A 20728-nucleotide genomic window follows, 5' to 3' on the forward strand; every position below is an offset into this window, starting at 1 on the left:
TCATAGTTTTAGATCTTTCATTTTCAGTCATGAATGGTTTTTTCTTACTCAAAATCGCTTATGCACTAAACATTTCGTTCAATAATTATTTTGTACATCATCTTGTATTTTACAAATGGTTGAAATGGCTCTGAGCACTATGGGACTTAACATCTATGGTCATCAGTCCCCTAGAACTTAGAACTACTTAAACCTAACTAACCTAAGGACACCACACACATCCATGCCCGAGGCAGGATTCGAACCTGCGACCGTAGCAGTCGCGCGGTTCCGGACTGAGCGCCTAGAACCGCGAGACCACCGCGACCGGCTTGTATTTTACAGACCAAACATATGCTGAAACGTTTGATAACGAGAAAAATTTTGTTGTTTGCATAATCAAGCGGAACCTAACTCTCACATAATCTAAAATACTGAAGAATTGTAATTAGCATACACAAGGAAAAAGCGTCCTACGTCTGCTTACAAAACATTAAGAATCGTCTTTCAGGGCAAAAGCTACCAGTATTCTTATGCACCCTAAATGTCTGTCCCATAGAGATCGTCCAGATAAAATTAGGCAAATAACAGCTCACACAGAAGCGTACAAGCAAGTCATTTGTCCTACACACCACGCGCGAATTGAACTGATTTGTGATTTTCTGTCGGAAAGGTCACAGTTCGTAATGAGAGAAAGAAAGTCGTCTAGAGAAAGGGAAGTGAATTTGTGGTTTTCTAAGGAAGTATTATGGACTCACAGCTGTTACTAAAGTATATAAACGATTTAGGAAACAATCTGAGCAGCCCTCTTAGACTGTTTACAGATGATGCTGTCATTTACTATCTACTTAAGTCATCATAAGATCAGAACGAAATGTATAATGAAATTACAATTAAATCAATACCATTAACTGCTGATAGCCATTGATATACACCAACGGGGACAGTTGAAAATGTGTGCCCCGACCGGGACTCGAACCCGGGATCTCCTGCTTACAAAATGGCTCTGAGCACTATGCGACTTAACTTCTGAGGTCATCAGTCGCCTAGAACTTGGAACTAATTAAACCTAACTAACCTAAGGACATCACACACATCCATGCCCGAGGCAGGATTCGAACCTGCGACCGCAGTGGTCGCTCGGCTCCAGTCTGTAGCGCCTAGAACCGCACGGTCACCCCAGCCGGCTCCTGCTTACATGGCATTGTGTTCGCTTTTGTTCGTTGCAACTGCTCGGGGCGGACGTCGTAAGACATCTTTTTAAGTTCGTTGTTGATCGATTAACTCAGATTTATTATTATTATTATTATTATTACAGAGGGCAGCTAACCCTCTGACCGAACACGCTGAGCCACCGTGCCGGCGACCATCTGAGCCACTGCTGGACTTATCGCCGGCACCCTACCCGTGAGACCCACATTCTCCATTTATAGTCCACACACTACATTCGTAGTGCCCCTGCCATTATACTAATTATTCACGACAGACAATCCACCGAGTCCCGTAAGAGTTCAGGCAATTCGTGTGCTTCCGCACTGAAGAAGGTCATCAGCCGGTTAGCCTTAACGATATGAAGATGGCATCTGTTCTTTCGGTCACGTCTGGGCTTATCAAATATCATACTCTGTGTGTATAGATAAGATATAATCACGATGTACAAAACACAGTGTTCGTATTTAATGATAATAGGAAAGAATTTCCTGAAGTTCTGCAGCTATAACCTGTAGGAAGAAAGCAACACCAGAACATTGTAGGGAAATGAAATTGACCATGAGCGTAAATAAACGCAACATATTGCTGATGTTATGCATAAGAAAAGAGAGTCACTGCTATTTTTTCGGATGTTGTGCTGCTTCTTATGGTATTACGGAGTCTCCATGTCAATAAATGCTGATGTGGCAACATTACATTGCGATTTATCACGCTTTGAAATATTTTCAGGGATGAAATCCTTTTTTGTTACTTTCTGATACAATATTTTTAAAATTCGCTCATAGGCAAAATATAATTATTTGCACATAATCATTTTCCGTCCGTAACGGTGGACACCATTTAAACTGACCACCATTGTCCCACCCAGCGATAAGCAAGGTAGTAGTGGTCACCCTGTAAATCAGTAGTTGCCAATCTTTAGGAGACCATTATCTCTGATAACGTAGCTGAGAATAAAACATAGTGTCGTTAGTGATTTAAGGAGGTTTAGTGAGGATATGGAAGCATTCCGACAGAACTGGCCTTGGAGAGCGAGCTCGAAACTTTTCATACTGTATGAGAGACCACACCTCGTGACTTAATGATTAAAGTAGAAGGTGGAGATACTGGAGGAAAAGCAGAAGGAGATTATTATAGTGAGGAAGATGATGATGATGGTGATGATGATGAAGATGATGACCATGATGAAGAAGATGATGACTACGATGACGCAGATAACGTTCACAATTGGAAGACATTATCCAACAAATCACCTGCAGATAGCATCAATATCCAACGGAATAACCAAAATGCATTGGCGTAGCGATTAGATTTCTTGTTAGATTTGAAAGCAGTGGCTAATAATTACCATGATAATGAAATCAATCACACTGAAGACGAAATTCGAGAACCATCGATTATTGCTTCAAGTTTACGACGACTGGCAAAAATAAAGAAAATGCTGTGATTAAAAGCCTAGCATAAAATAAGTATCCGATCCACAACAGTGATTGCTCACAGGTGATATAGAGTGATATGGCTTTTTGGTACCTGAAGAGGCCGGCACAAGTGTCAGTGTAAACATGCGAGCTCGTGCACTAAGCTGTCATTAATTTCACTATCAAATAAAATTACGCTTCTCGTCAATGCATTTGATTTAGCAAAATATGACGTGCCGTGTAAGGCATCGGCGAGTATGAACTCATTGACAAAGCGTTATTGCTTGTTGAAACAAGCCCAATTTGCTGAATCGGTGAAATACTATGTGCTTGGAGATTGCGAAAGTATTGACTTGCTGATTTGGCAGAGAAAAATTGGAAATAAAAGCTATTTACAGCTTTCCACGGCAAATTATTAGTATATTACTATATTATCAGTCTAACATTTTTCACCTAGTGATTGCATGTTGTAACTCAGGGATGTTTTTTTTTTTTTCATTCAGTGTCGCAGAATCTGCCAGAAGCCCCTCAAACAAACATCTGATAATGACGAAATTCAGAGCAGCGGTCGTCGCCTGTCTAAAGATCCGCAATAGACCAAAGACTGACTTGAGTTTTTGGGCAATTAATGGTATGCTGAACAACGAGGCAATGTTGACCATTTCATATATACTAATGTACAATGGCCGTCAAGAAAATAGACTGCTCAAGGTCACACCCACTGCATGCAGTCTCCAGGCGCGGAGGGCTATGATTCGCCCGTTTCACAGCTTTATTCCCATAAGTTGTAGCAGTGAAGTGGATCCCCGCCAGCTGAATGTTCGGTGTGCCTGTGTGATATCCTGTGTTCTCGTGTGGTTTCAGTCCCCTGTCGAAATGCGCATTGACTTGTATTTTCGAGTGAACGAAATGGAGAGGAAAGGGCCTACGGGTAGTGCAACAATGGTCGGTGTGTGTAAAGGGACGGCAGGATATTCCAAAAAAATCTAAAATTGCCGTTTCGAACGTACTGAAGCTTATCTAACCTGGCCAACAGTGAAGCAGCCAGATACATCATAAATTCTGCGCGAATCCATAACTGAAAGCAAAAGCCTATGGTATTTCTGAGTTGACTGTAGGCAGCATTAAAAGGGCTGTAATATGGGCAGACGTGAACACATATCTTGATTCGCAAAGAAATAGATATGAAGGAGAAGAAAAATCCACAGAATTTGACGATTTTCACAATAAGCTCGTGCGTAGAACTGTACTTGTTTACTATGACAAAGGAGTGTGTGCGACGGCTAGAAAAATGCGAAGTGATTTCAATAAAAAAATTAATTATTGGGACTCAGAGACCTCCGCTCTTTGTCTGCTCCGTTCACTTGCTTTTCGATTCAGAGAGTGTAATGATGGACGGAAGTTTTTAATGAAACGCAGAGAAACTGCTGCAGCAAGAGCGAAGTTTTTGAGTACTTTGCATTTATGACGTGCTGAGGACAACAGGCCAGTAGTACAGTTTATGAAACTAGGGTTTCACGAAATCATATCGATAAGTAAATTTGGCACGACTTCAAACGAAACGATGGTTTGAAAGTGCCTACTGGTAGAGATGGCCGACTAATCATCGCCCATGCTGGTTCATTGGACACAGGCTTCAGACCAGAGGCCAAACTTGTTTTTCGTGGTAGTAAAAAATCTTGCCAATCCGATTATCATTCAGACATGAATGGAGATGTTTTTAAGAATTCGTTTATTCGGCTCTTGTGTGTGCTGTAAGAAGTTTTGTTATCGCAATGAATAATGCCAGCTATCATTCCATTTAAATAGAAAAGCTGCCTCGTTCAAACTGGCGCAAGGCAGACAAAATGGACTTGGTGAACAGAAAGAATGTTTCATTTTCAGTCGATGAAACCAAGGCTGACCTTCTATCGAAGGAAGAAATACGTGGTACCAAAAAGACATAACGAATTGGATCTACTGTTAATGAAATGGGACACCAAATGGTACACCTACCACCTTTCTTTTCCAGTAACAGCCGGCCGCGGTGGCCGTGCGGTTATAGGCGCTACAGTCTGGAACCGCGTGACCGCTACGGTCGCAGGTTCGAATCCTGCCTCGGGCATGGATGTGTGTGGTGTCCTTAGGTTAGTTAGGTTTAAGTAGTTCTAAGTTCTAGGGGACTGATGACCTTAGAATTTAAGTCCCATAGCGCTCAGAGCCATTTGAACCTTTTTTTTCCCCAGTAACATGTTGCTGATCTGGGATAAAGTTAAACGAGAAATGGCGAAAAAACACTACCTTCAAACTTGCAGATTTCAAGCAGGTAACACACGACGCACCACACAAAGTAACTCAGCAACACTGTGTGAGGTGCGTAAAACACGCGGAAGCATTGCAAGAACCTGATATCTGGAGCCAGGGCCTAAGAGACAGCACAGTTGAATCTATGACGGTACACACGGCCGAAACAAGCGACAGCGAACTTGACACGGAATCAGAAGATGCTCCAGTCTGGGTAAGCGAAGGTTATGTGAAGACCATACTCGATTTTTGTCTCTCTTTATTTTAGTTATCCCTTGGATGTACGATACATCTGTCACGAGTGGTGGAAATTAGATTACTCCTTTTAAAATGAGAATGTCAGTTCTCCATTTATTAACAGCGGCAGTTTTTTCTAAAAAAACTGTATCAGGTTTGTTCAGATTCGTATTTCATCTTATCACATTGCCCTCCTTGCCTTGTGAGCGGAAACGCATAAAGTACTTTACTAGACCTAACACAGCATACATGCCTTCTTAAGTGAAGAGCACAAGCGAGCAGAAACACCGGAAATAAAACATTAATTACGGCTTGTAGACTAAATTAAAAACGCTCTTTGAGTTTCAAAAATAATTTCAGTGCTTTTGGAAACATTTTCTCTCTAGAAGTTTACTCTTGGTTAACACAAACCTAAGTCAGTCAGCGACGACAATATAACCAACATATTAGAAAACTGTAGGAATGAAACTCTTCATATTCTTTCATATTTTGTATGATACTTGATAGCTTACGATACCGCGAGGCACTATAATGTTTTATCCTTGATGAAGTAAAAAGTAACGTTTTCATCACAGTTGTAATCCAGAGTGTTTTTAGTATTTCATTGTGGTAACAAAGTAAGTTTCGCAGTTTATAAGTACATTACCTTGTGCATTTTGTCAAGTAGTATTCTTTACTACTTTTTTTTTTAATTTTTAGACGTGAACTTGACATTTGTAGAAACCTGCAGCACTGTACAAAGATGGAATGATCTTCAGCCGTCTATGTTCATGCTGGCCACTATAACAATATTAGTTATTAATGAGTTAAATTAAGTTATGGTCTAACAACCTGTTCAGTGTCACGTGCAGCTTTTTCTTATATATTTTCCATGTGAAGGCAACAGAAGAGATTACAAAAAGAAGACAATCAGAGGCACAACGCCAAAAGAAACATATAGTGAAGTGCCAAAACAAGTAACAGCTGGTTTTTCACTGAGGGAGGCCGCTGATAAATATGGTATAAATTTCATGACGCTCCTGAGGCTCTGCTAGTAATAATATTTTTAGTTACACATAATTCTACATTTATTTAGCTAAAAAACATTATTTTAGATAAAATAATTGAGTGAACATTTTAAGATGAATTAATTTTCACATTTATTGCTATTATCCACAACAAATGCAGTGGATCACTATGTAAAAGATCGTTAAATACAAATGTATACAATCTCTTATAACTATTCAGTGATAAGACATCAACGCGATATTATATTACTCTTAATTTCAGACCTTAATCCTGCTGTGTCTAATGATGGATACCAAAAAGCTCACTGGGTTTTGTCAGAAATAAACCAGCACAGTTTGTTTACAGCAAGAAAACATGCATTCTTCTGCTTCCATGTTGCATCTGGGGATGGTGGAAGTGCAATACGCATCGAAAGACGTTTGTTGTTGAGATAGGAAAGTTAGCATCCAATCGTGAGAGCAAGAAGCATCAACGGCGAATTTGAAGTGACAGGTTGAGTTATCTGAAGCACTGCAACATATATCTGTCGTCAACGTTCTCAGCTATCAGTTATGGTGAACTTGAGTTTCTCGCAGCAGCATTACGTGCAAGATTTATCGTGGCAGAGTGAAAAATGTGCACACAGTCGATTTCGAGAATAGTGATACTGGTTAACGTATTTTTCTCACTTTTAATGTGATTTTATGGTGTATGTGTGAAACAGTTGTATAATGTGATTTTGTAACTCGTTTCAGTGTATGTGTGAAAATGTAAAAACATTGTGTAAATGTCCACAGTCAACAAAGTATGCATCTAACTTTCTTTGGAATGTAAACTTTATTATATCTAGAGTATTATTGTATAATGTACGTGTGAAAATATTTTAAAATATTAAACATGAAAAAAATAGAAAAACATTGAATGTAAAACCACTGTACAATTTAAACTCTAAATATCCCTTTTCATAGCTAGAGTGTATGTAATAGGATATGGTGAACAATGTGTGTCAACGTGTTTGATCACGATTGGCTCATTACGAGGGTTACTCGGAAAATAGGGAAGGATCGGTCGCGAAATAGAAACCACAGTGAAAATCCGATGAAGTTTTGCACAGGTGTGTTAGGCAGTGTCTCTAGTATGCCCATCGATCGCATTACGTCGTTCTTTTTAGTTCTGAACACACATGGAGCACATAAAGATACCTAGAACAATAGTGTATCGCGCCAAGTACGAGGCCCTGGTGAGAAATTTCGCCTGAAGCTATGCAGCCAACATTAGATAACTGTCGTGCGCTTCCTTCTCCAAGACAACTCACAGCCGCATTCTGCAGGGGCAATGTAATACTCCTGCATCGTTTTCAGTTGGAAATGTTTGATTACCCGCAATACAGCCCGTAATTGTCTCCCTCTGAGTTTCACCTCTGCTCACATGAACCGCTGGCTATGAAGACGACATTTTGGTACAGACAACGAGCTGTAGGCCAGCGTAGAGGATTGGCGGGAAGCACTGGCGGCTGCCTTCTATAACGCCAGTATTGGAAAGTTGGTACAACGCTACGACAAAGTCTAAGTCGGATCGGACACTATGGAGATAAGTAGCTGGAAGCTGTAACTAACTGTTGCAAATAAAACAGTGTTGATTTTCACTGTGGTTTCCATTTCGCGACCTATCGTTCCTTACTTTCCGAATAGCCCTCGTATACTGCATGCAGTCAACCAAGTGTGCGGCTAGCTTTCTTTGAAATGCAAACTCTTGATATTCGTTCAACTGCTTCTCTTTACTTCAAAGCTTAGTTTAATTTTCCTCTAGACAGCTTCTATCTTTACCCTGCTTCTTCAGCTTTGTATTTGTCCTCTTGCCATTCTTGCTTAGCCACATTGCACTGTCTGTCAGTCTTATTCTTTAGACGTCTGTATTCACATTCGCCTGCTTCATTTGCCACATGTTTATAGTTTCTCCTTTCGTCAATTAACTTCGATACCTTCCATGTATCCAGAGCTGCTATTAGGCCTAGTATTTCTACCAACGTAATCCTCTGCTGTCTTCACTATTTTACCCCTCGAAGCTATCCATTCGTCTTCTAATGTATTCCTTTCCCCCTTTTCAGGCAAACGTTACCTAGTGCAGTTTTGAAACTCTCAACAAACTCTGGTTTCTTCAATTTATCTATACCCTATCGCCTTAATTTTCACCTTTTTGCTGTTTCTTCAATTTTAATCTGCAATTCCTGATCAATAAATTATGGTTAGAGTCCACGTTTGGAGCAGGATACGTCTTACATTTTTTATAAATCTGGTTCCTAAATCTCTGTCTTAACATTCTGTAATTAATCTGAAATATTCCACCGCCCCTATGCCTCTTCCTTCTTTCGTGATTCTTAAACCAAATGATAACCATGATTATACTCGTATATCCAAAAGTCTACCAGACAGTTTCCTCTTTCATCCCTTTCTTCCCAGTGTATGTTCTTCTACTATTTTTCATTCTCTGGCTTTTCCTACTACTGAATTCCAGTCATCTATCTCTGTTAAGTTTTCTTCGGTCTGATCTATCAGAATAATTTCTTTTATCTCAGCATACATTTCTTCAGTCTCTTCAGCACTTGCACAATTAGTTGGCATATGAACTTATAGTACTGTGGTTGGTGTTGGCTCCCCGTCTGTCTTGGATATGATAAGGCATTTACTGTGCTGTTCATAATGGCTTATCCGCATTCGTATTTTCTTATCCATCATTACTCCTATTCCTGCATTAACCTCGTTTGAATTTTTGTTGATAAACCTGTACTGACCTGACCTGTTACTCCTGCCACCACACTTCTCTAATTCCCATTGTATCCAACTTAAACCTCTCCGTTTCCGTTTTTAAATTCTCTGACCCACCTACGTGATTAAGGGATCTAACATTCCACGCTTCGATCTTTAGAATGGCAGTTTCCAAAGATCCCAATGGGGGATTATTTTACCTCTAGAATATTTTACTCAAGAGGACACCATCTTCATTAAGCCATACCGTAGAGCTACGTGTACGCAGGAATAAAAATGACTGTAGTTTCCTATTGCTTTTTGCCGTCATAAACGAATGGGTAATACAATGTATCGAAAGGCTCTATTCTACTGAGAAGAACTACTGTGCGGAATAAAATGTTTTGTAACATTTTCGGCTTAAATTTGAAAATATGAGGGGTTTCATATTATTCATTTCTGTTGTAAAGCTGTTGAAAAAGGCACGTGTAGGACAGTATGATCCTACCAGTAGACTGCTGGAAGAGTGACAGGGCGGAAAAAATAAAATTGGCTTGGAAAATATGTCATGAACCTCAAGGCTTGCAACTCAATTTACATCATCCACATCTGGAGCGGATCATGTAAGTTTGCTTGCCTATCGCAAGATGCACGAAATATCTCCAGGAAGTTTTATTTTGACAACTTTGTATAAGGGAAACGTAGATTTAGTGAACGCTGTACTTTCTTTTACATTGTTGTTATTAACTAGGGTGCTAAACCATGTCAAACTAATTCACAGACAGACTTCTTATATAAGTAGCAAGTCATTGCGAATAATCTCCGAAAGACTTAAAAGGTTAGCCAGAATAAGAAGAGTTCGTTATAATAATTTCTAAAAGAGGTACTTACTTTTATTACAGTATTCGAAACAAATGTTTTAAGTTACTCTTAATAGAAAAAATTATCATTATTTACACAATACCTGCAACCTATCCCTTATTTGCCTGCTTCTTTTGTGTATACAGTGGTAACTCGGTTATCCGGGCCTCAATTCGCAATTATCCGGATTGTCAATCGCGAGCAAGTGTTTCTGTATTGTCTATTCCATGCACTACCCGCCGGCACCCCGCGCGGCTAACGAATAGCAGGAAATACAAGCAGGGTCGGTTTTAGAAGTCTGTCAAAGGGGTGGCTAATGGCGGGGGTGGGGGGGGGAGGGGGGTTTGGGGAAATGAAATATCGCGTAACAAAAGGAGAGGGGAGTTGGGGTCCTCCACCGACAAATTGGTAAAATTTGGTGTTGCTTACAGTAGTTTTTGGTTTGGGAGTTCAGGGTAAAAACGTGTCTAAAGAATGTGTGTTCCCTGGTAAATAATACGATTTGACCCAAATGTTCGGCGATTTCGAAGTTTTTGTCTGGGGGTCAGCAATTTAAGTGTTGATAGGCATACGCGGCATGTTTAGCTTTCTTGATTATTGTAAGTGGTATTCGTACATTACTATACGTCCAATGTATATTAATAAATAATAAGACACCCATTTAAGTTAAATGATATTTATTTGTTTAGATAGGAAGTAATTTGTCGCTCTTATTCTTGTGTTAAAATGTGTTTGAAATACATTGCAATCTATATTGCTACATAATTATAAAAAATTATTGAATCTGTTGAAGTAATATATTCGCTGATTTCTGAAGTCATTTTATCCAGTGTAATATGATACTCTATTGGAGGTGGGGGGGCTGTAGCCCCCATAGCTCCCCCCCCCCTTGCCACCGCCCCTGAATGCAAGAAGGTGAAACAGAAGGAAACGTAGATCCAGAATGTTATGCAGGACCATCTCATGCGGAAGCATTTCAAGCCGTGCAAACAGCTTTCAAATGGTTCGAAAAACGGGGTGTGATACCGTGAGTTTACTACGATTAAAGCGAAATCGTGATGTAATAGCAATGAAGGGAAAAACTTGTTTCCGTCAAACGACTAATACCAAATATTTAAACAAAATTAAACTATATTGACTGTCCTATGTGATTATCTTATGACTAAGGCTGCAGTATTTTAGTGATTCTAAGAAAATATGTACGTATCTATGAAAACGTGTCATAATCTCATAACAAAAATTGATTTTTGTTGACTTTAATAAATTTAATTTGTTTTTCTAGTTTTGAATAAACACATAACATTACGTATTAACCCTAGAAAACTAACCTTACGACAACGTATCTATAAGGTAACCATACGTAGGGGACGTAGGTTATCTTTCTAGACTTCTAGGCTTATAAATTCAGTTATCAGGATTTTCAGGTATCCGAATGACTTACGACAACAATTAGTCCGGTTAGTTCAGTCTCCACTGTATAGTATTTTGTCCTTTGTTATCATCAGAATACTTAATAGTTTTCTATAACATCAGAATACTTAAAAGTTTTCTATAAATGAGACGAAAAGTCTTACTCACCACAGAACGGGTGGCGGTCTCTGGTAACCAAGTACAAAGCGCCTCTAGCTTGAGACTCCTGAGCTCTCCACCCCATGATGGCGCATGAGGAAGGATCCTTGCAGGCCTCTTTGGGTGGAAAACAAGGCAGCCCTTCTCCTTCTGAGCAGGGATAGGCAATGAACTGACATTCTGAATTGGGCTCGTTGAGCGTTTCCAAGAACAGCGACCATGCTCTCACATGACTGCATACTGTGCTCGAATTTACTGTCCCTTCTGAAACATTTCAATAAATGATAAACACACTTTTATTCTTCTTTTTATTATCATAAAAACAAGAGTTTTGTATTCAAACAACTCAAACCTGCCTAAGGTTCATCGAACAATCACCTGTCATTTATGTTTCATATTTACTTGTGGCATAGCGCATACGTGTACACACAATAGCAATTTTGTAGGTGATGTCAACTACAAGAAACCTCACAATGCTTTCTTTAAAAATCATTGTTACAATATACACAGTGGTAGCATAGGCATCCGACCAGCCTCTACCACTAACATTCACTAATCCAGATTAACACGCCGAGCCCTTGAGGGCACGACATAGGACCAAGGAAAAGAAGATGTAGCTTTTTAAGCCTTTCGGCATCTTAATTGGAACTTCGCGTCCTTCATTTAAAAGTTCAATCATTTATTTTTCTGTGCTATGGGCGGTAATGAAGTTTTAATCATCACCTGGAGGTATATAATATTAGTTACGTAAGTTATATTTCGTTTATTTGCAGCCACATGCTTGCAGTCCCGGAATGCACTGAAATTCCCTTGCTGCGAACCTTAACATACCACTAGAGGAGCCATACCAAAATGGCGCAGCTTATTGATAAAATGCCACCATATCGCAATTGCTAGAAGCACTGCTCACAAAACTCAAGGTTCCAGTTTCTAATCCCAGTGCGGCATACAGTTTTAATCTAGCAAGAAAAGCACAAAAGTTATTATTTTCACATGTGCCTTAAATTAATTCATGTTGTAAGTAGGCTGTTTAGGTTTTTATGTTGGTAACGCCATGTAGCGCTCTATATGAAAAGCACTGACTGTGCTGTGTGCAGTCTGTGGCTGGTTTGCATTGTTGGAATTTGCTATTGTAGTGTTGGGCAGTTGGCTGTTAACAGCACGTAACGCTGCGCAGTTGGAGGTGAGCCGCCAGCAGTGGTGGATGTGGGGAGAGAGATGGCAGAGTTTTGAGAGCGGATGATCTGGACGTGTGTCCATCATCAGAAAGAGTAAATTTGTAAGACTGGATGTCATGAACTGATATATATATTATGACTTTTGAACACTACTAAGGTAAATACATTGTTTGTTCTTTATCAAAATCTTCCATTTGCTAACAATGCCTCTCAGTAGTTAGTGCCTTCAGTAGTTAGAATCTTTTATTTAGCTGTCAGTATTGATGCTCGCTGTATTGCAGTAGTTCGAGTAACGAAGATTTTTGTGAGATAAGTGATTCATGAAAGGTATAGGTTATTGTCAGTCAGGGCCACTATTTTGCAGAGATTATTGAAAGTCAGATTGCGTTGCGCTAAAAATATTGTGTGTCAGTTTAGTGTTGATCAGATTAAGTAAAGAGAGAGATGTCTGAGTACGTTCAGTTCTGCCCAGCTGTTTGAAAATGAAATAATGTAAGAGGTTTATCAGCACAGTCATACATTAATTTTTCAAAGGGGACGTTTCATAATATATAGAACATAACAAGTGCAAACTCATCCCAAAAACTCTAAACTAATCAAACAATGCTAGAAGCAAGCTGTATCCAAAACACGAATAGTAAAGATGAATTGGTCATTAAACAAATCAAAAGAATACCAACGAACAGACATGAACCACTTTTCTCGTTACTTTTTCACACTTTCTGTAACTTCCAGAGATCTTCTTCTTAGTTTAGCATTACGTAAGTAATATTATAAATTTAGGCCCTGCAATGCTGTCCACTCTAACCAACGAAATTTTAGGAAATGTTACCAATGGACGTCAGTCTGGTTGCCTGCTTGATGACATCTCAGACCAGCTGCTTCTTTACTTCAGTATGATGCAATTTCTGAATAACAACAGAATTAAACTGTCCCAATCAGTAAATTCTGAAACAGGCAATTATAGCCGATTTGTTCGTAAATCAAAAATCTGTGTCGTCATTTATCTTTAGTTTGTCTGGTCATCTAATTTCTTTGGTAACTGCAGAGTAAAATTATCAGTAAGAGTATTCTGACAAGTAATTAGAAACAATGAAGAAGTGATCGATTGACAGCTCTGTGACTGGTAAGACACGCGAATTTTGTGGGCTCATGAATATAAGTTTTTATGTTGTAATAATAGTTTTGTACAAGTTACTTAGTAAATAAGCGTCTTAGGGTGTTCTTTAAACTTGATATTAAAGGTTTCACTTTTCTTTACGTTTTATTCCAGAAAACGCGAAAAGACTGTATAGTCGGGTTGTAGTCATATTTTTCTTTACATTTTGGCTCAGTACACTTTCAGAATCCACTTTAATTATTCTTTTTTCGCAACTGTTGAATTAAAATTTATCTCTTCATTATTTTAGTACATATGTCTGGTACATGGTGTAAATTTCTAGTTTTATGATTCAAAATCTCGTGTTTAGGCCAAAGTTTTGTAAATATGTTTTCTTGTTTATCGGTAATTTAATGTCACTAAATGATTATTTTTATCATGAGGGAAAAGTGATTAACTTGTCATAAAAGTGTTGGTTCGTAGGTATGATGTGATGAATGCTGTAGTTTATTCCACTGAGGTGACTGTAGTAGCGTGGAAATTCGGGAAGTAAATTGGGTTCTCCAATGGTTTTCTAGGATATGCAGCAGAGATATGAAGATAGTGGAACAGGAGGGTAAAGTTACTGCCTTTCAGGCTGAATTAGACAAGACTAGGAACAATCTGGATAGGTTAAGGAGGGAGAAGGGTAAAGAGAGGTGGAGAATGGCAACAAGCAACAAAAGGAAAAGGCTTAGAACTTCGTGTGAAAGCTTTGTGGTGAATGTGAAAAATAAGTTTGAGATGTTGCTTCAGTTATAAACCGATGAACTTCACGCAGACGTAGATGTAGACAGGACACAACAAACTTTCAGCAATAAATTGAAAAGTAAGAATGCAGGGAAGTAATTAAAAAGAAAGGTTTGTTGTTTGGTGGCTCTATTGCTAGAAGTGTAGGACAACTTTTGCAGGATGAACTAGTATCACAATACTAGGTAACCAGTTTTTTTAAACATGGTGCTGGTCTGGAACAAGTGACAAAGGATTTAGGGTCACTTTACAAAGGCTTCACCAGCGAAGTTGTAGAGGGTAGGCTGCGCATTATTGTTGACAGAGATCCTGGTTACAATAAAGAGGGTTACCCAGTAAAGATTAAATCAGCATCGATACATACCACTTTATGTGTTCTGAGATGCCATGACTGACCTCATTTGAAGTCTTCTTTCAGGATAGTAAATTTAGAGTTGGAACAGCTGCTTATGTTGTGTGCAGGGTCACATATTGTAGTGGTTCGTGCTGATTCTGTCAATAGCTAGGATTATGCTAAGCATGGCTTTCACCTCAACAGGAAAGGGAAGGGTAAATTGGTTGGTATAATAGTAGAAAACTTAAGGTAAAGTGAGGGGAGGCATTATCATATGAGTGGTAAAATACCAGTGGTAACGGGTGTCAAAAGCAGTACCTTTTTAGTATAGGAAAGCAGGAAAGAAATAAAGTTTAATGAGAAGCTGGAATTGAAACAAATTTTAAGTTTGAGAAAGAAACTATAAAAATTTTCAGCAATCAACAGACATTCCATTTCCAGCTGATTTTATCTCAGTCATTGAGATCAATGTATTATATTTATTGCATAAAGATGTTGGAGGAATAAGAAGAAAATTAATGACTGATGAATTAGAGCCATCAAACACAATTGACATAATTTGCCTCTTTGAACAACAAATCAATATAAAGGGAGTGAACAGGAAAAAACGTAAACACAAAACGGGAACAGCATGCCTACATAACAATTTATATTAATAAACGAAACCAATAAAATAAAATTAGTACTTGACATGGATATTTCAGGAGGTATAAGACATGGAGAGTGATGCACAAAACGAATTAAAAGAGAGAATTATCAACGTACCTACAGGGTATATTATGTGTTGAGTTTAGGTCAGCAACTCACTTTTATACAGCAAAAATGGAGAAACGAAGAGTTGACCGATTCATCACGGGTTGCCCTAAACTTAAGAACATAGACATTTACAAATTTAGCCCAGAGCAGTATTTGGAAGCATGTGCAGCACACGTAGAATTTCATACTAAATTCTTCATAACAGCAAGTATATGCTGAGCAGCTGCAGGTAATTTTATCTGTTCGTAAATTACATTGAAGCTCGAGTGGCCTATTTAACAGCAAAAACAAAGAAATAGTGGTTGCTGGTATTTTAACGTAGATTTTATTAAAAACATTTCCAGTAAGATTTTATGACGGTCAGTGACAGTAACATTAAACTTATGTAAATCATACTCCAAACTTCTGAACTAGTGTAACATTTGTTCAATACAGCCATTGATAGTATTTTTATAGAAAGGTCTAATCAACAAAATTGTATTACGTAACCTATTGTCAATGGCCTCTCAAACCATGCCATGTATTTCGTTTTGTTAAATGTTAGTACTGAACAGGATACAAAAGAATCTACTAAATCCTCAAAGACACAAACTGAAGTGATGTATACAGTGCTCATAGCGCGCATAAAAAATATAACACTTTTATTAATAATGTCCTTACCTTATTTGAAAACTGCTCTTTCTCAAAACTAATCAAGATTAGACCAAAGTCTACAAAGAAGCCATGGATAACTCAAGGAATAAAGGTATTTTATAAGACAAAAAGGAAACTTTCTCCGTTGTTCAGAAACAGCTCCGATGTTGATGTTATAGGTCATCACAAGAGATGCTGGAAAGTATTAGAGATAGTAATGCGACATCAAAGCAAATGCATTACGAGAAAAAGATAATCACATCAATTAACAGAATAAAGACAATATCGGTTATTGTGAAAGAGAACCAGAGGTGAAGTGGAGCCAGTAGCAGATAGAGTAAATGAAAAATTGGTAAAAGACGTGTCTAGTGTTGCAGAACTCTTTAACAAGCATTTCGTAAAAGATACTGAAAAGATAAGGTTGCCAGTTTCAGTAGATGTTGTCATGGAACACCTGAGACCTATCATATGACTATGACTTCACTACAACAGTCCACCAAAAGATTCTTAAAATAAAAAATTGTAACCGTTATGATAAAACATCAACAAAGTTAATTAAACGGTATGCATCTGAGTTTAGTAGCATATAAAGTTATCTGCGTAACAAGTCATTTATCAGAGGAACATTTCCGGAATTTCTGAAATTTGCTGAAGTTAAGCCTTTGTTTAAGAAAGTAGGTAAATAAATACCGTCTAATTTCCATCAAATTTCAGTTTTGCCAGCATTTTCAGAAATTTCAGAAAAGGCAATGTACAACTGGCTCCTTAATCATCTGACAATAAATAATATACTGTGAAAGTCAGTGTTCCGATTTCTAAAGGGTTCTGATATTGAGAGGGATATTTACACGTACTAAAAAAATGTACTTGATTCATTAGCGAATAAATTACAGGCTACTGGTACATTTTGCGATCTGTCGAACACATTTGTCCCTGTCAATTACAGTATCCTTATAAATAAAATAAAATATTACGTAGTAACAAGAAATGCTGCAAAACGATTCAAATCATCTCTGGTAGGAAACAAAGTGGGTCAACAGGAAAGAGATGTGTATTCCGTCATCAGGCATCATCCAACAAGGAACTACTTACAAGTTGCGTTCCATATGGTTCCACCTTAAAATATTTACATTTTCTTGTTTATATCAATCATCTTTCAGCAGTAACGTTACCAGATGCCAAGTTCGTTTTATTTGCGGATGATACAAACATTACAATAAATGGCAAATCAAGTATAGTCTTAGAAACATCAGTTAATGAAACTTTCAAGGACATTAACAAATGGTTCCTAGTCAGTTCATTGTTATTTAACTTTGAAAAAACGCACTACATGCAGTTAAAAGCGTTTAAAAAGTTTCCCGACGATGTATACCTAAAATATGACGACGGAAGGAGCATACCACAAAACTGCCGAAGTGCCTAAACGAATCTCTGTTTGCAATGCGAATATTGTCGGACATAGATGATAGAAAAATAAAAAAGTTTGCATACTTTTGCTTACTTCCATTCCATAATGTCATAAAGGACATTTTTTGTGGTAACTCGTCAAAAGCAATGTTTTCCGAGTCTAAAAACATGTACATTAAAAGCCCGTTTATCCGATATCCGACAGTCCGACGCGTTCAAATAATTCTGCATCACTTCATACACACAGAAAATTTCGGACTCGTTCGGGGGAATTCGGTCATGCTCGGCAGTGGTCAACGATTTCGAGTCGTGCAGTGCCAACAGCGTTTCAGTCACGTATCGGACAGCTACTGTCATGCACCAGTTGTCTATGAGGATTAAAAAGAGCTGTCTTAAAGTGTAATCACGATTGGTGTTGTTCCGTATCGCAATTATTGGAGCGCTACGTATTGTGGGAATGTTTTCTCATCCAACCACCTCTCACAAGAAATAGGAAGTGAAACGTAATCACGTTACACTTACGATACAACAAAAGCTTGACTACATTAATCGGACTGAGAAAGGTGAGAATAGAAATAAAATTATGTAAAAATATGAAACTGCCTGTTGAAAAATCTATGACATGAAAAATTAAAGGGCAACATCAAATGTTTTCCTCGCATTTTGTTATGGTAAATGACAATGAATCACGAAAAACTTTTAGAAAGCCCAAACTATGTCAGTAGGATGGAATTTTCTACAAGTGCTTCCGTACCAAGGAAAACCTGTAACTGGACCTATGATTAATGGAAAAGGGTAAACTGCTGCGGGATGATTTGGGGTTATCAAAAACTGAATGTGCATTTTCTTGCAGTTGGCTATACCGATTCAAAACTCGTCATATCTAGGTGGGAAGTTTCGATCGGCAGATCAAAATGCAGGTGAAGAACACAAAGAACCTTTTTGCAGATTGGTTAAACACAATAACTTGACTGCACGTCAGATCTACAATGCCGACAAAATGGGCCTACTTTGGGGTTGCCTAGATCAGCTTCGGCAGGTAAAGATTAATGGCAGCTGACAGCTTTATTGTGTTCAATTGACTACACGTTGACTCATGTTACTGGCAAGTACAAAAAGCCAAGGGCGTTTAAAGACGTTTTAAATTTCCCTTTTTCTTTTTTTTCCCTCATTCTAATGAATGGATGACTTCAGAATTGATTAAGGACTTGTTTTCCATAATTCTGAATCCTCTTTGAGAGACAATTTTTTTAAAAAAAAAAAACGTTGTTTGCCTGAACAGAGCAGTGTCGTACAGTTGCTAGATAACTGTACAACCCACCTTCCAGCATTTGAACTGATTTCAGGGAATATATTCGCCATTTATCTTCCCGTAAACGATACTTCCCTGATTCAAGCCTATGGATTCCCAAGCCCACGCGTCAACACAACAGTGCGTTGTACGTTCACTCTTAAATTGATAAACGCTCGGCTTCGTCTGACGTACCGACAACAGGCGGAATGTGTTTGGTGCCGCACTCTCATCGTCGGTTTCGACAGGGCTACGTCGCGATGCATAGAGCAATAGCGTACGTACTGTACTTCCAAGGAGTTTCACTAGATGGTAGTGTCATGAAACTACGCAATACCAACAAGAAACACGCAAAAACTTCAACCAACACACGCACGATTTGACGACACTCGAATATTTGACAGGCGCCAGTGCACTGATTAGCAGTAGACTGCCGAAAAACACCAACGAGCGCATGGCTCCAGGCGCAGACAAGTTGAAACTTGTCAAGTATCAGTCCAGCTAGCCAAACGCGTAGCTGCGCAATGTGTCAGACAACTGTAGGCTGAATAGGGGCGTACTGCACTGCTGCCAGCCCGCCCTCCTCTGGGGGGAATCGAAACTCAATAAAGGAAAAAAAACAGTCAGACAGCGCCAATGTGAGCCGCGGAAATCGGAAAAAATTGTTCGGATAAAGCGGATTTCGGATAAACGCGATTCGGATAAACGGGAATTTAGTGTAACAAATTTTACCGCGAGATGAAGTTGTGGACAGGATAGTCACTTACAATAAAGAACCTGTATCGGAGGAACTGATAGAAGAAAGTGTGATAAGACCACAACAAGAACTTCAACCATCAGATCTCGAATCCGATGAAGAAGAAGGAAATGACGCAACAAACTCAACACTTCCATGTACCTGGAATGAAGCAGCGGCCGCTACTGATACATTTATAAGATTTGCTGAAAGCAGCAAATCGTACACCATACCTCCATGTCTACCCCCCTCTCCCTCCCCCTCCCACTCCTTTAGATACCGGATGGGAGCCCTTTATACGCAATACTGTACTATAACATAAAAGCCGGCCGATGTGGCCGAGCGGTTCTAAGCGCTACAGTCTGGAACCGCGCAACCGCTACGGTCGCAGATTCGAATCCTGCCTCAGGCATGGATGTGTGTGACGTCCTTAGGTTAGTTAGGTTTAAGTAGTTCTAAGTTCTAGGGGAGCGATGACCTCAGCAGCTAAGTCCCATAGTGCTCAGAGCCATTTGAACCATTAAAAATAAAACTGTTCTGTCCTGAACTTAACATAAAATTTTAAAGTATGCAATAAAGTTTTTTCATGTTTTTTACACAGTGTTATACATTTTTAATATTTTTAGATGACGCTCGGTAATCTGGCAGTTTGGGTAGTCCGGCATCGTCAAGATCCCGAAGACAGAAGATAGGCGGGTTTCTACCGTAATAAGAATTATTTCCGTATTTTTGGAGTGAGTTCGAGACCGTCTTACAGAGGCATCTTTAGAAAACTAGGGATACTAACTACTTCTTTGCAGTATATTTAATTAAATTTTCAATTAAAAATATATATATCTCTTTCTCAAACCAACAGCACACGTCATTGGATCAATACTGGAAATAAGAATAATATTCACAAAGATTTAAAATCACTTACTTTAGTCAAGAAAGTTGTTCATTATCCAGGAAGACACGTTTTCAATAACTTGCCAGTACTCGTAAAAAAGTTTAACTACTAATAAAGTTCATTTTAAGAGGAGCTAAAGGACCTATTGGTGGCCAATGCCTTCTGCTCCATTGATGGATTTCTTAGCACAGCTGACTGATGTGTATGCGGTACTAATGCTATCAAGTAATACAAGTATTACGTACAATCTGACATGTGTAAATTCAGTGCAGTAATGTGATCATTGTAAATAAATATCGTAAAACGATTTTTGTATTTCATGATGA

At 38.7% G+C, this 20728-nt stretch overlaps 1 protein-coding gene across 3 annotated transcripts in view; it reads right to left on the minus strand.

Moving 5' to 3' along the window:
- The window catches only part of LOC124722038 (pancreatic lipase-related protein 2-like), a 132766-nt gene that overhangs the window by 22955 nt on the left and 89083 nt on the right, over positions 1–20728 (minus strand). For all 3 annotated transcript variants that reach the window (XM_047247231.1, XM_047247229.1, XM_047247230.1), the window contains exon 6: positions 11300–11554. In XM_047247231.1, the coding sequence (XP_047103187.1) occupies positions 11300–11554 (255 nt within the window). The remainder of the gene's footprint in view (positions 1–11299; positions 11555–20728) is intronic.

The sequence above is a fragment of the Schistocerca piceifrons genome, chromosome X (genome assembly GCF_021461385.2).
Source record: "Schistocerca piceifrons isolate TAMUIC-IGC-003096 chromosome X, iqSchPice1.1, whole genome shotgun sequence".
NCBI lineage: Eukaryota > Metazoa > Arthropoda > Insecta > Orthoptera > Acrididae > Schistocerca > Schistocerca piceifrons.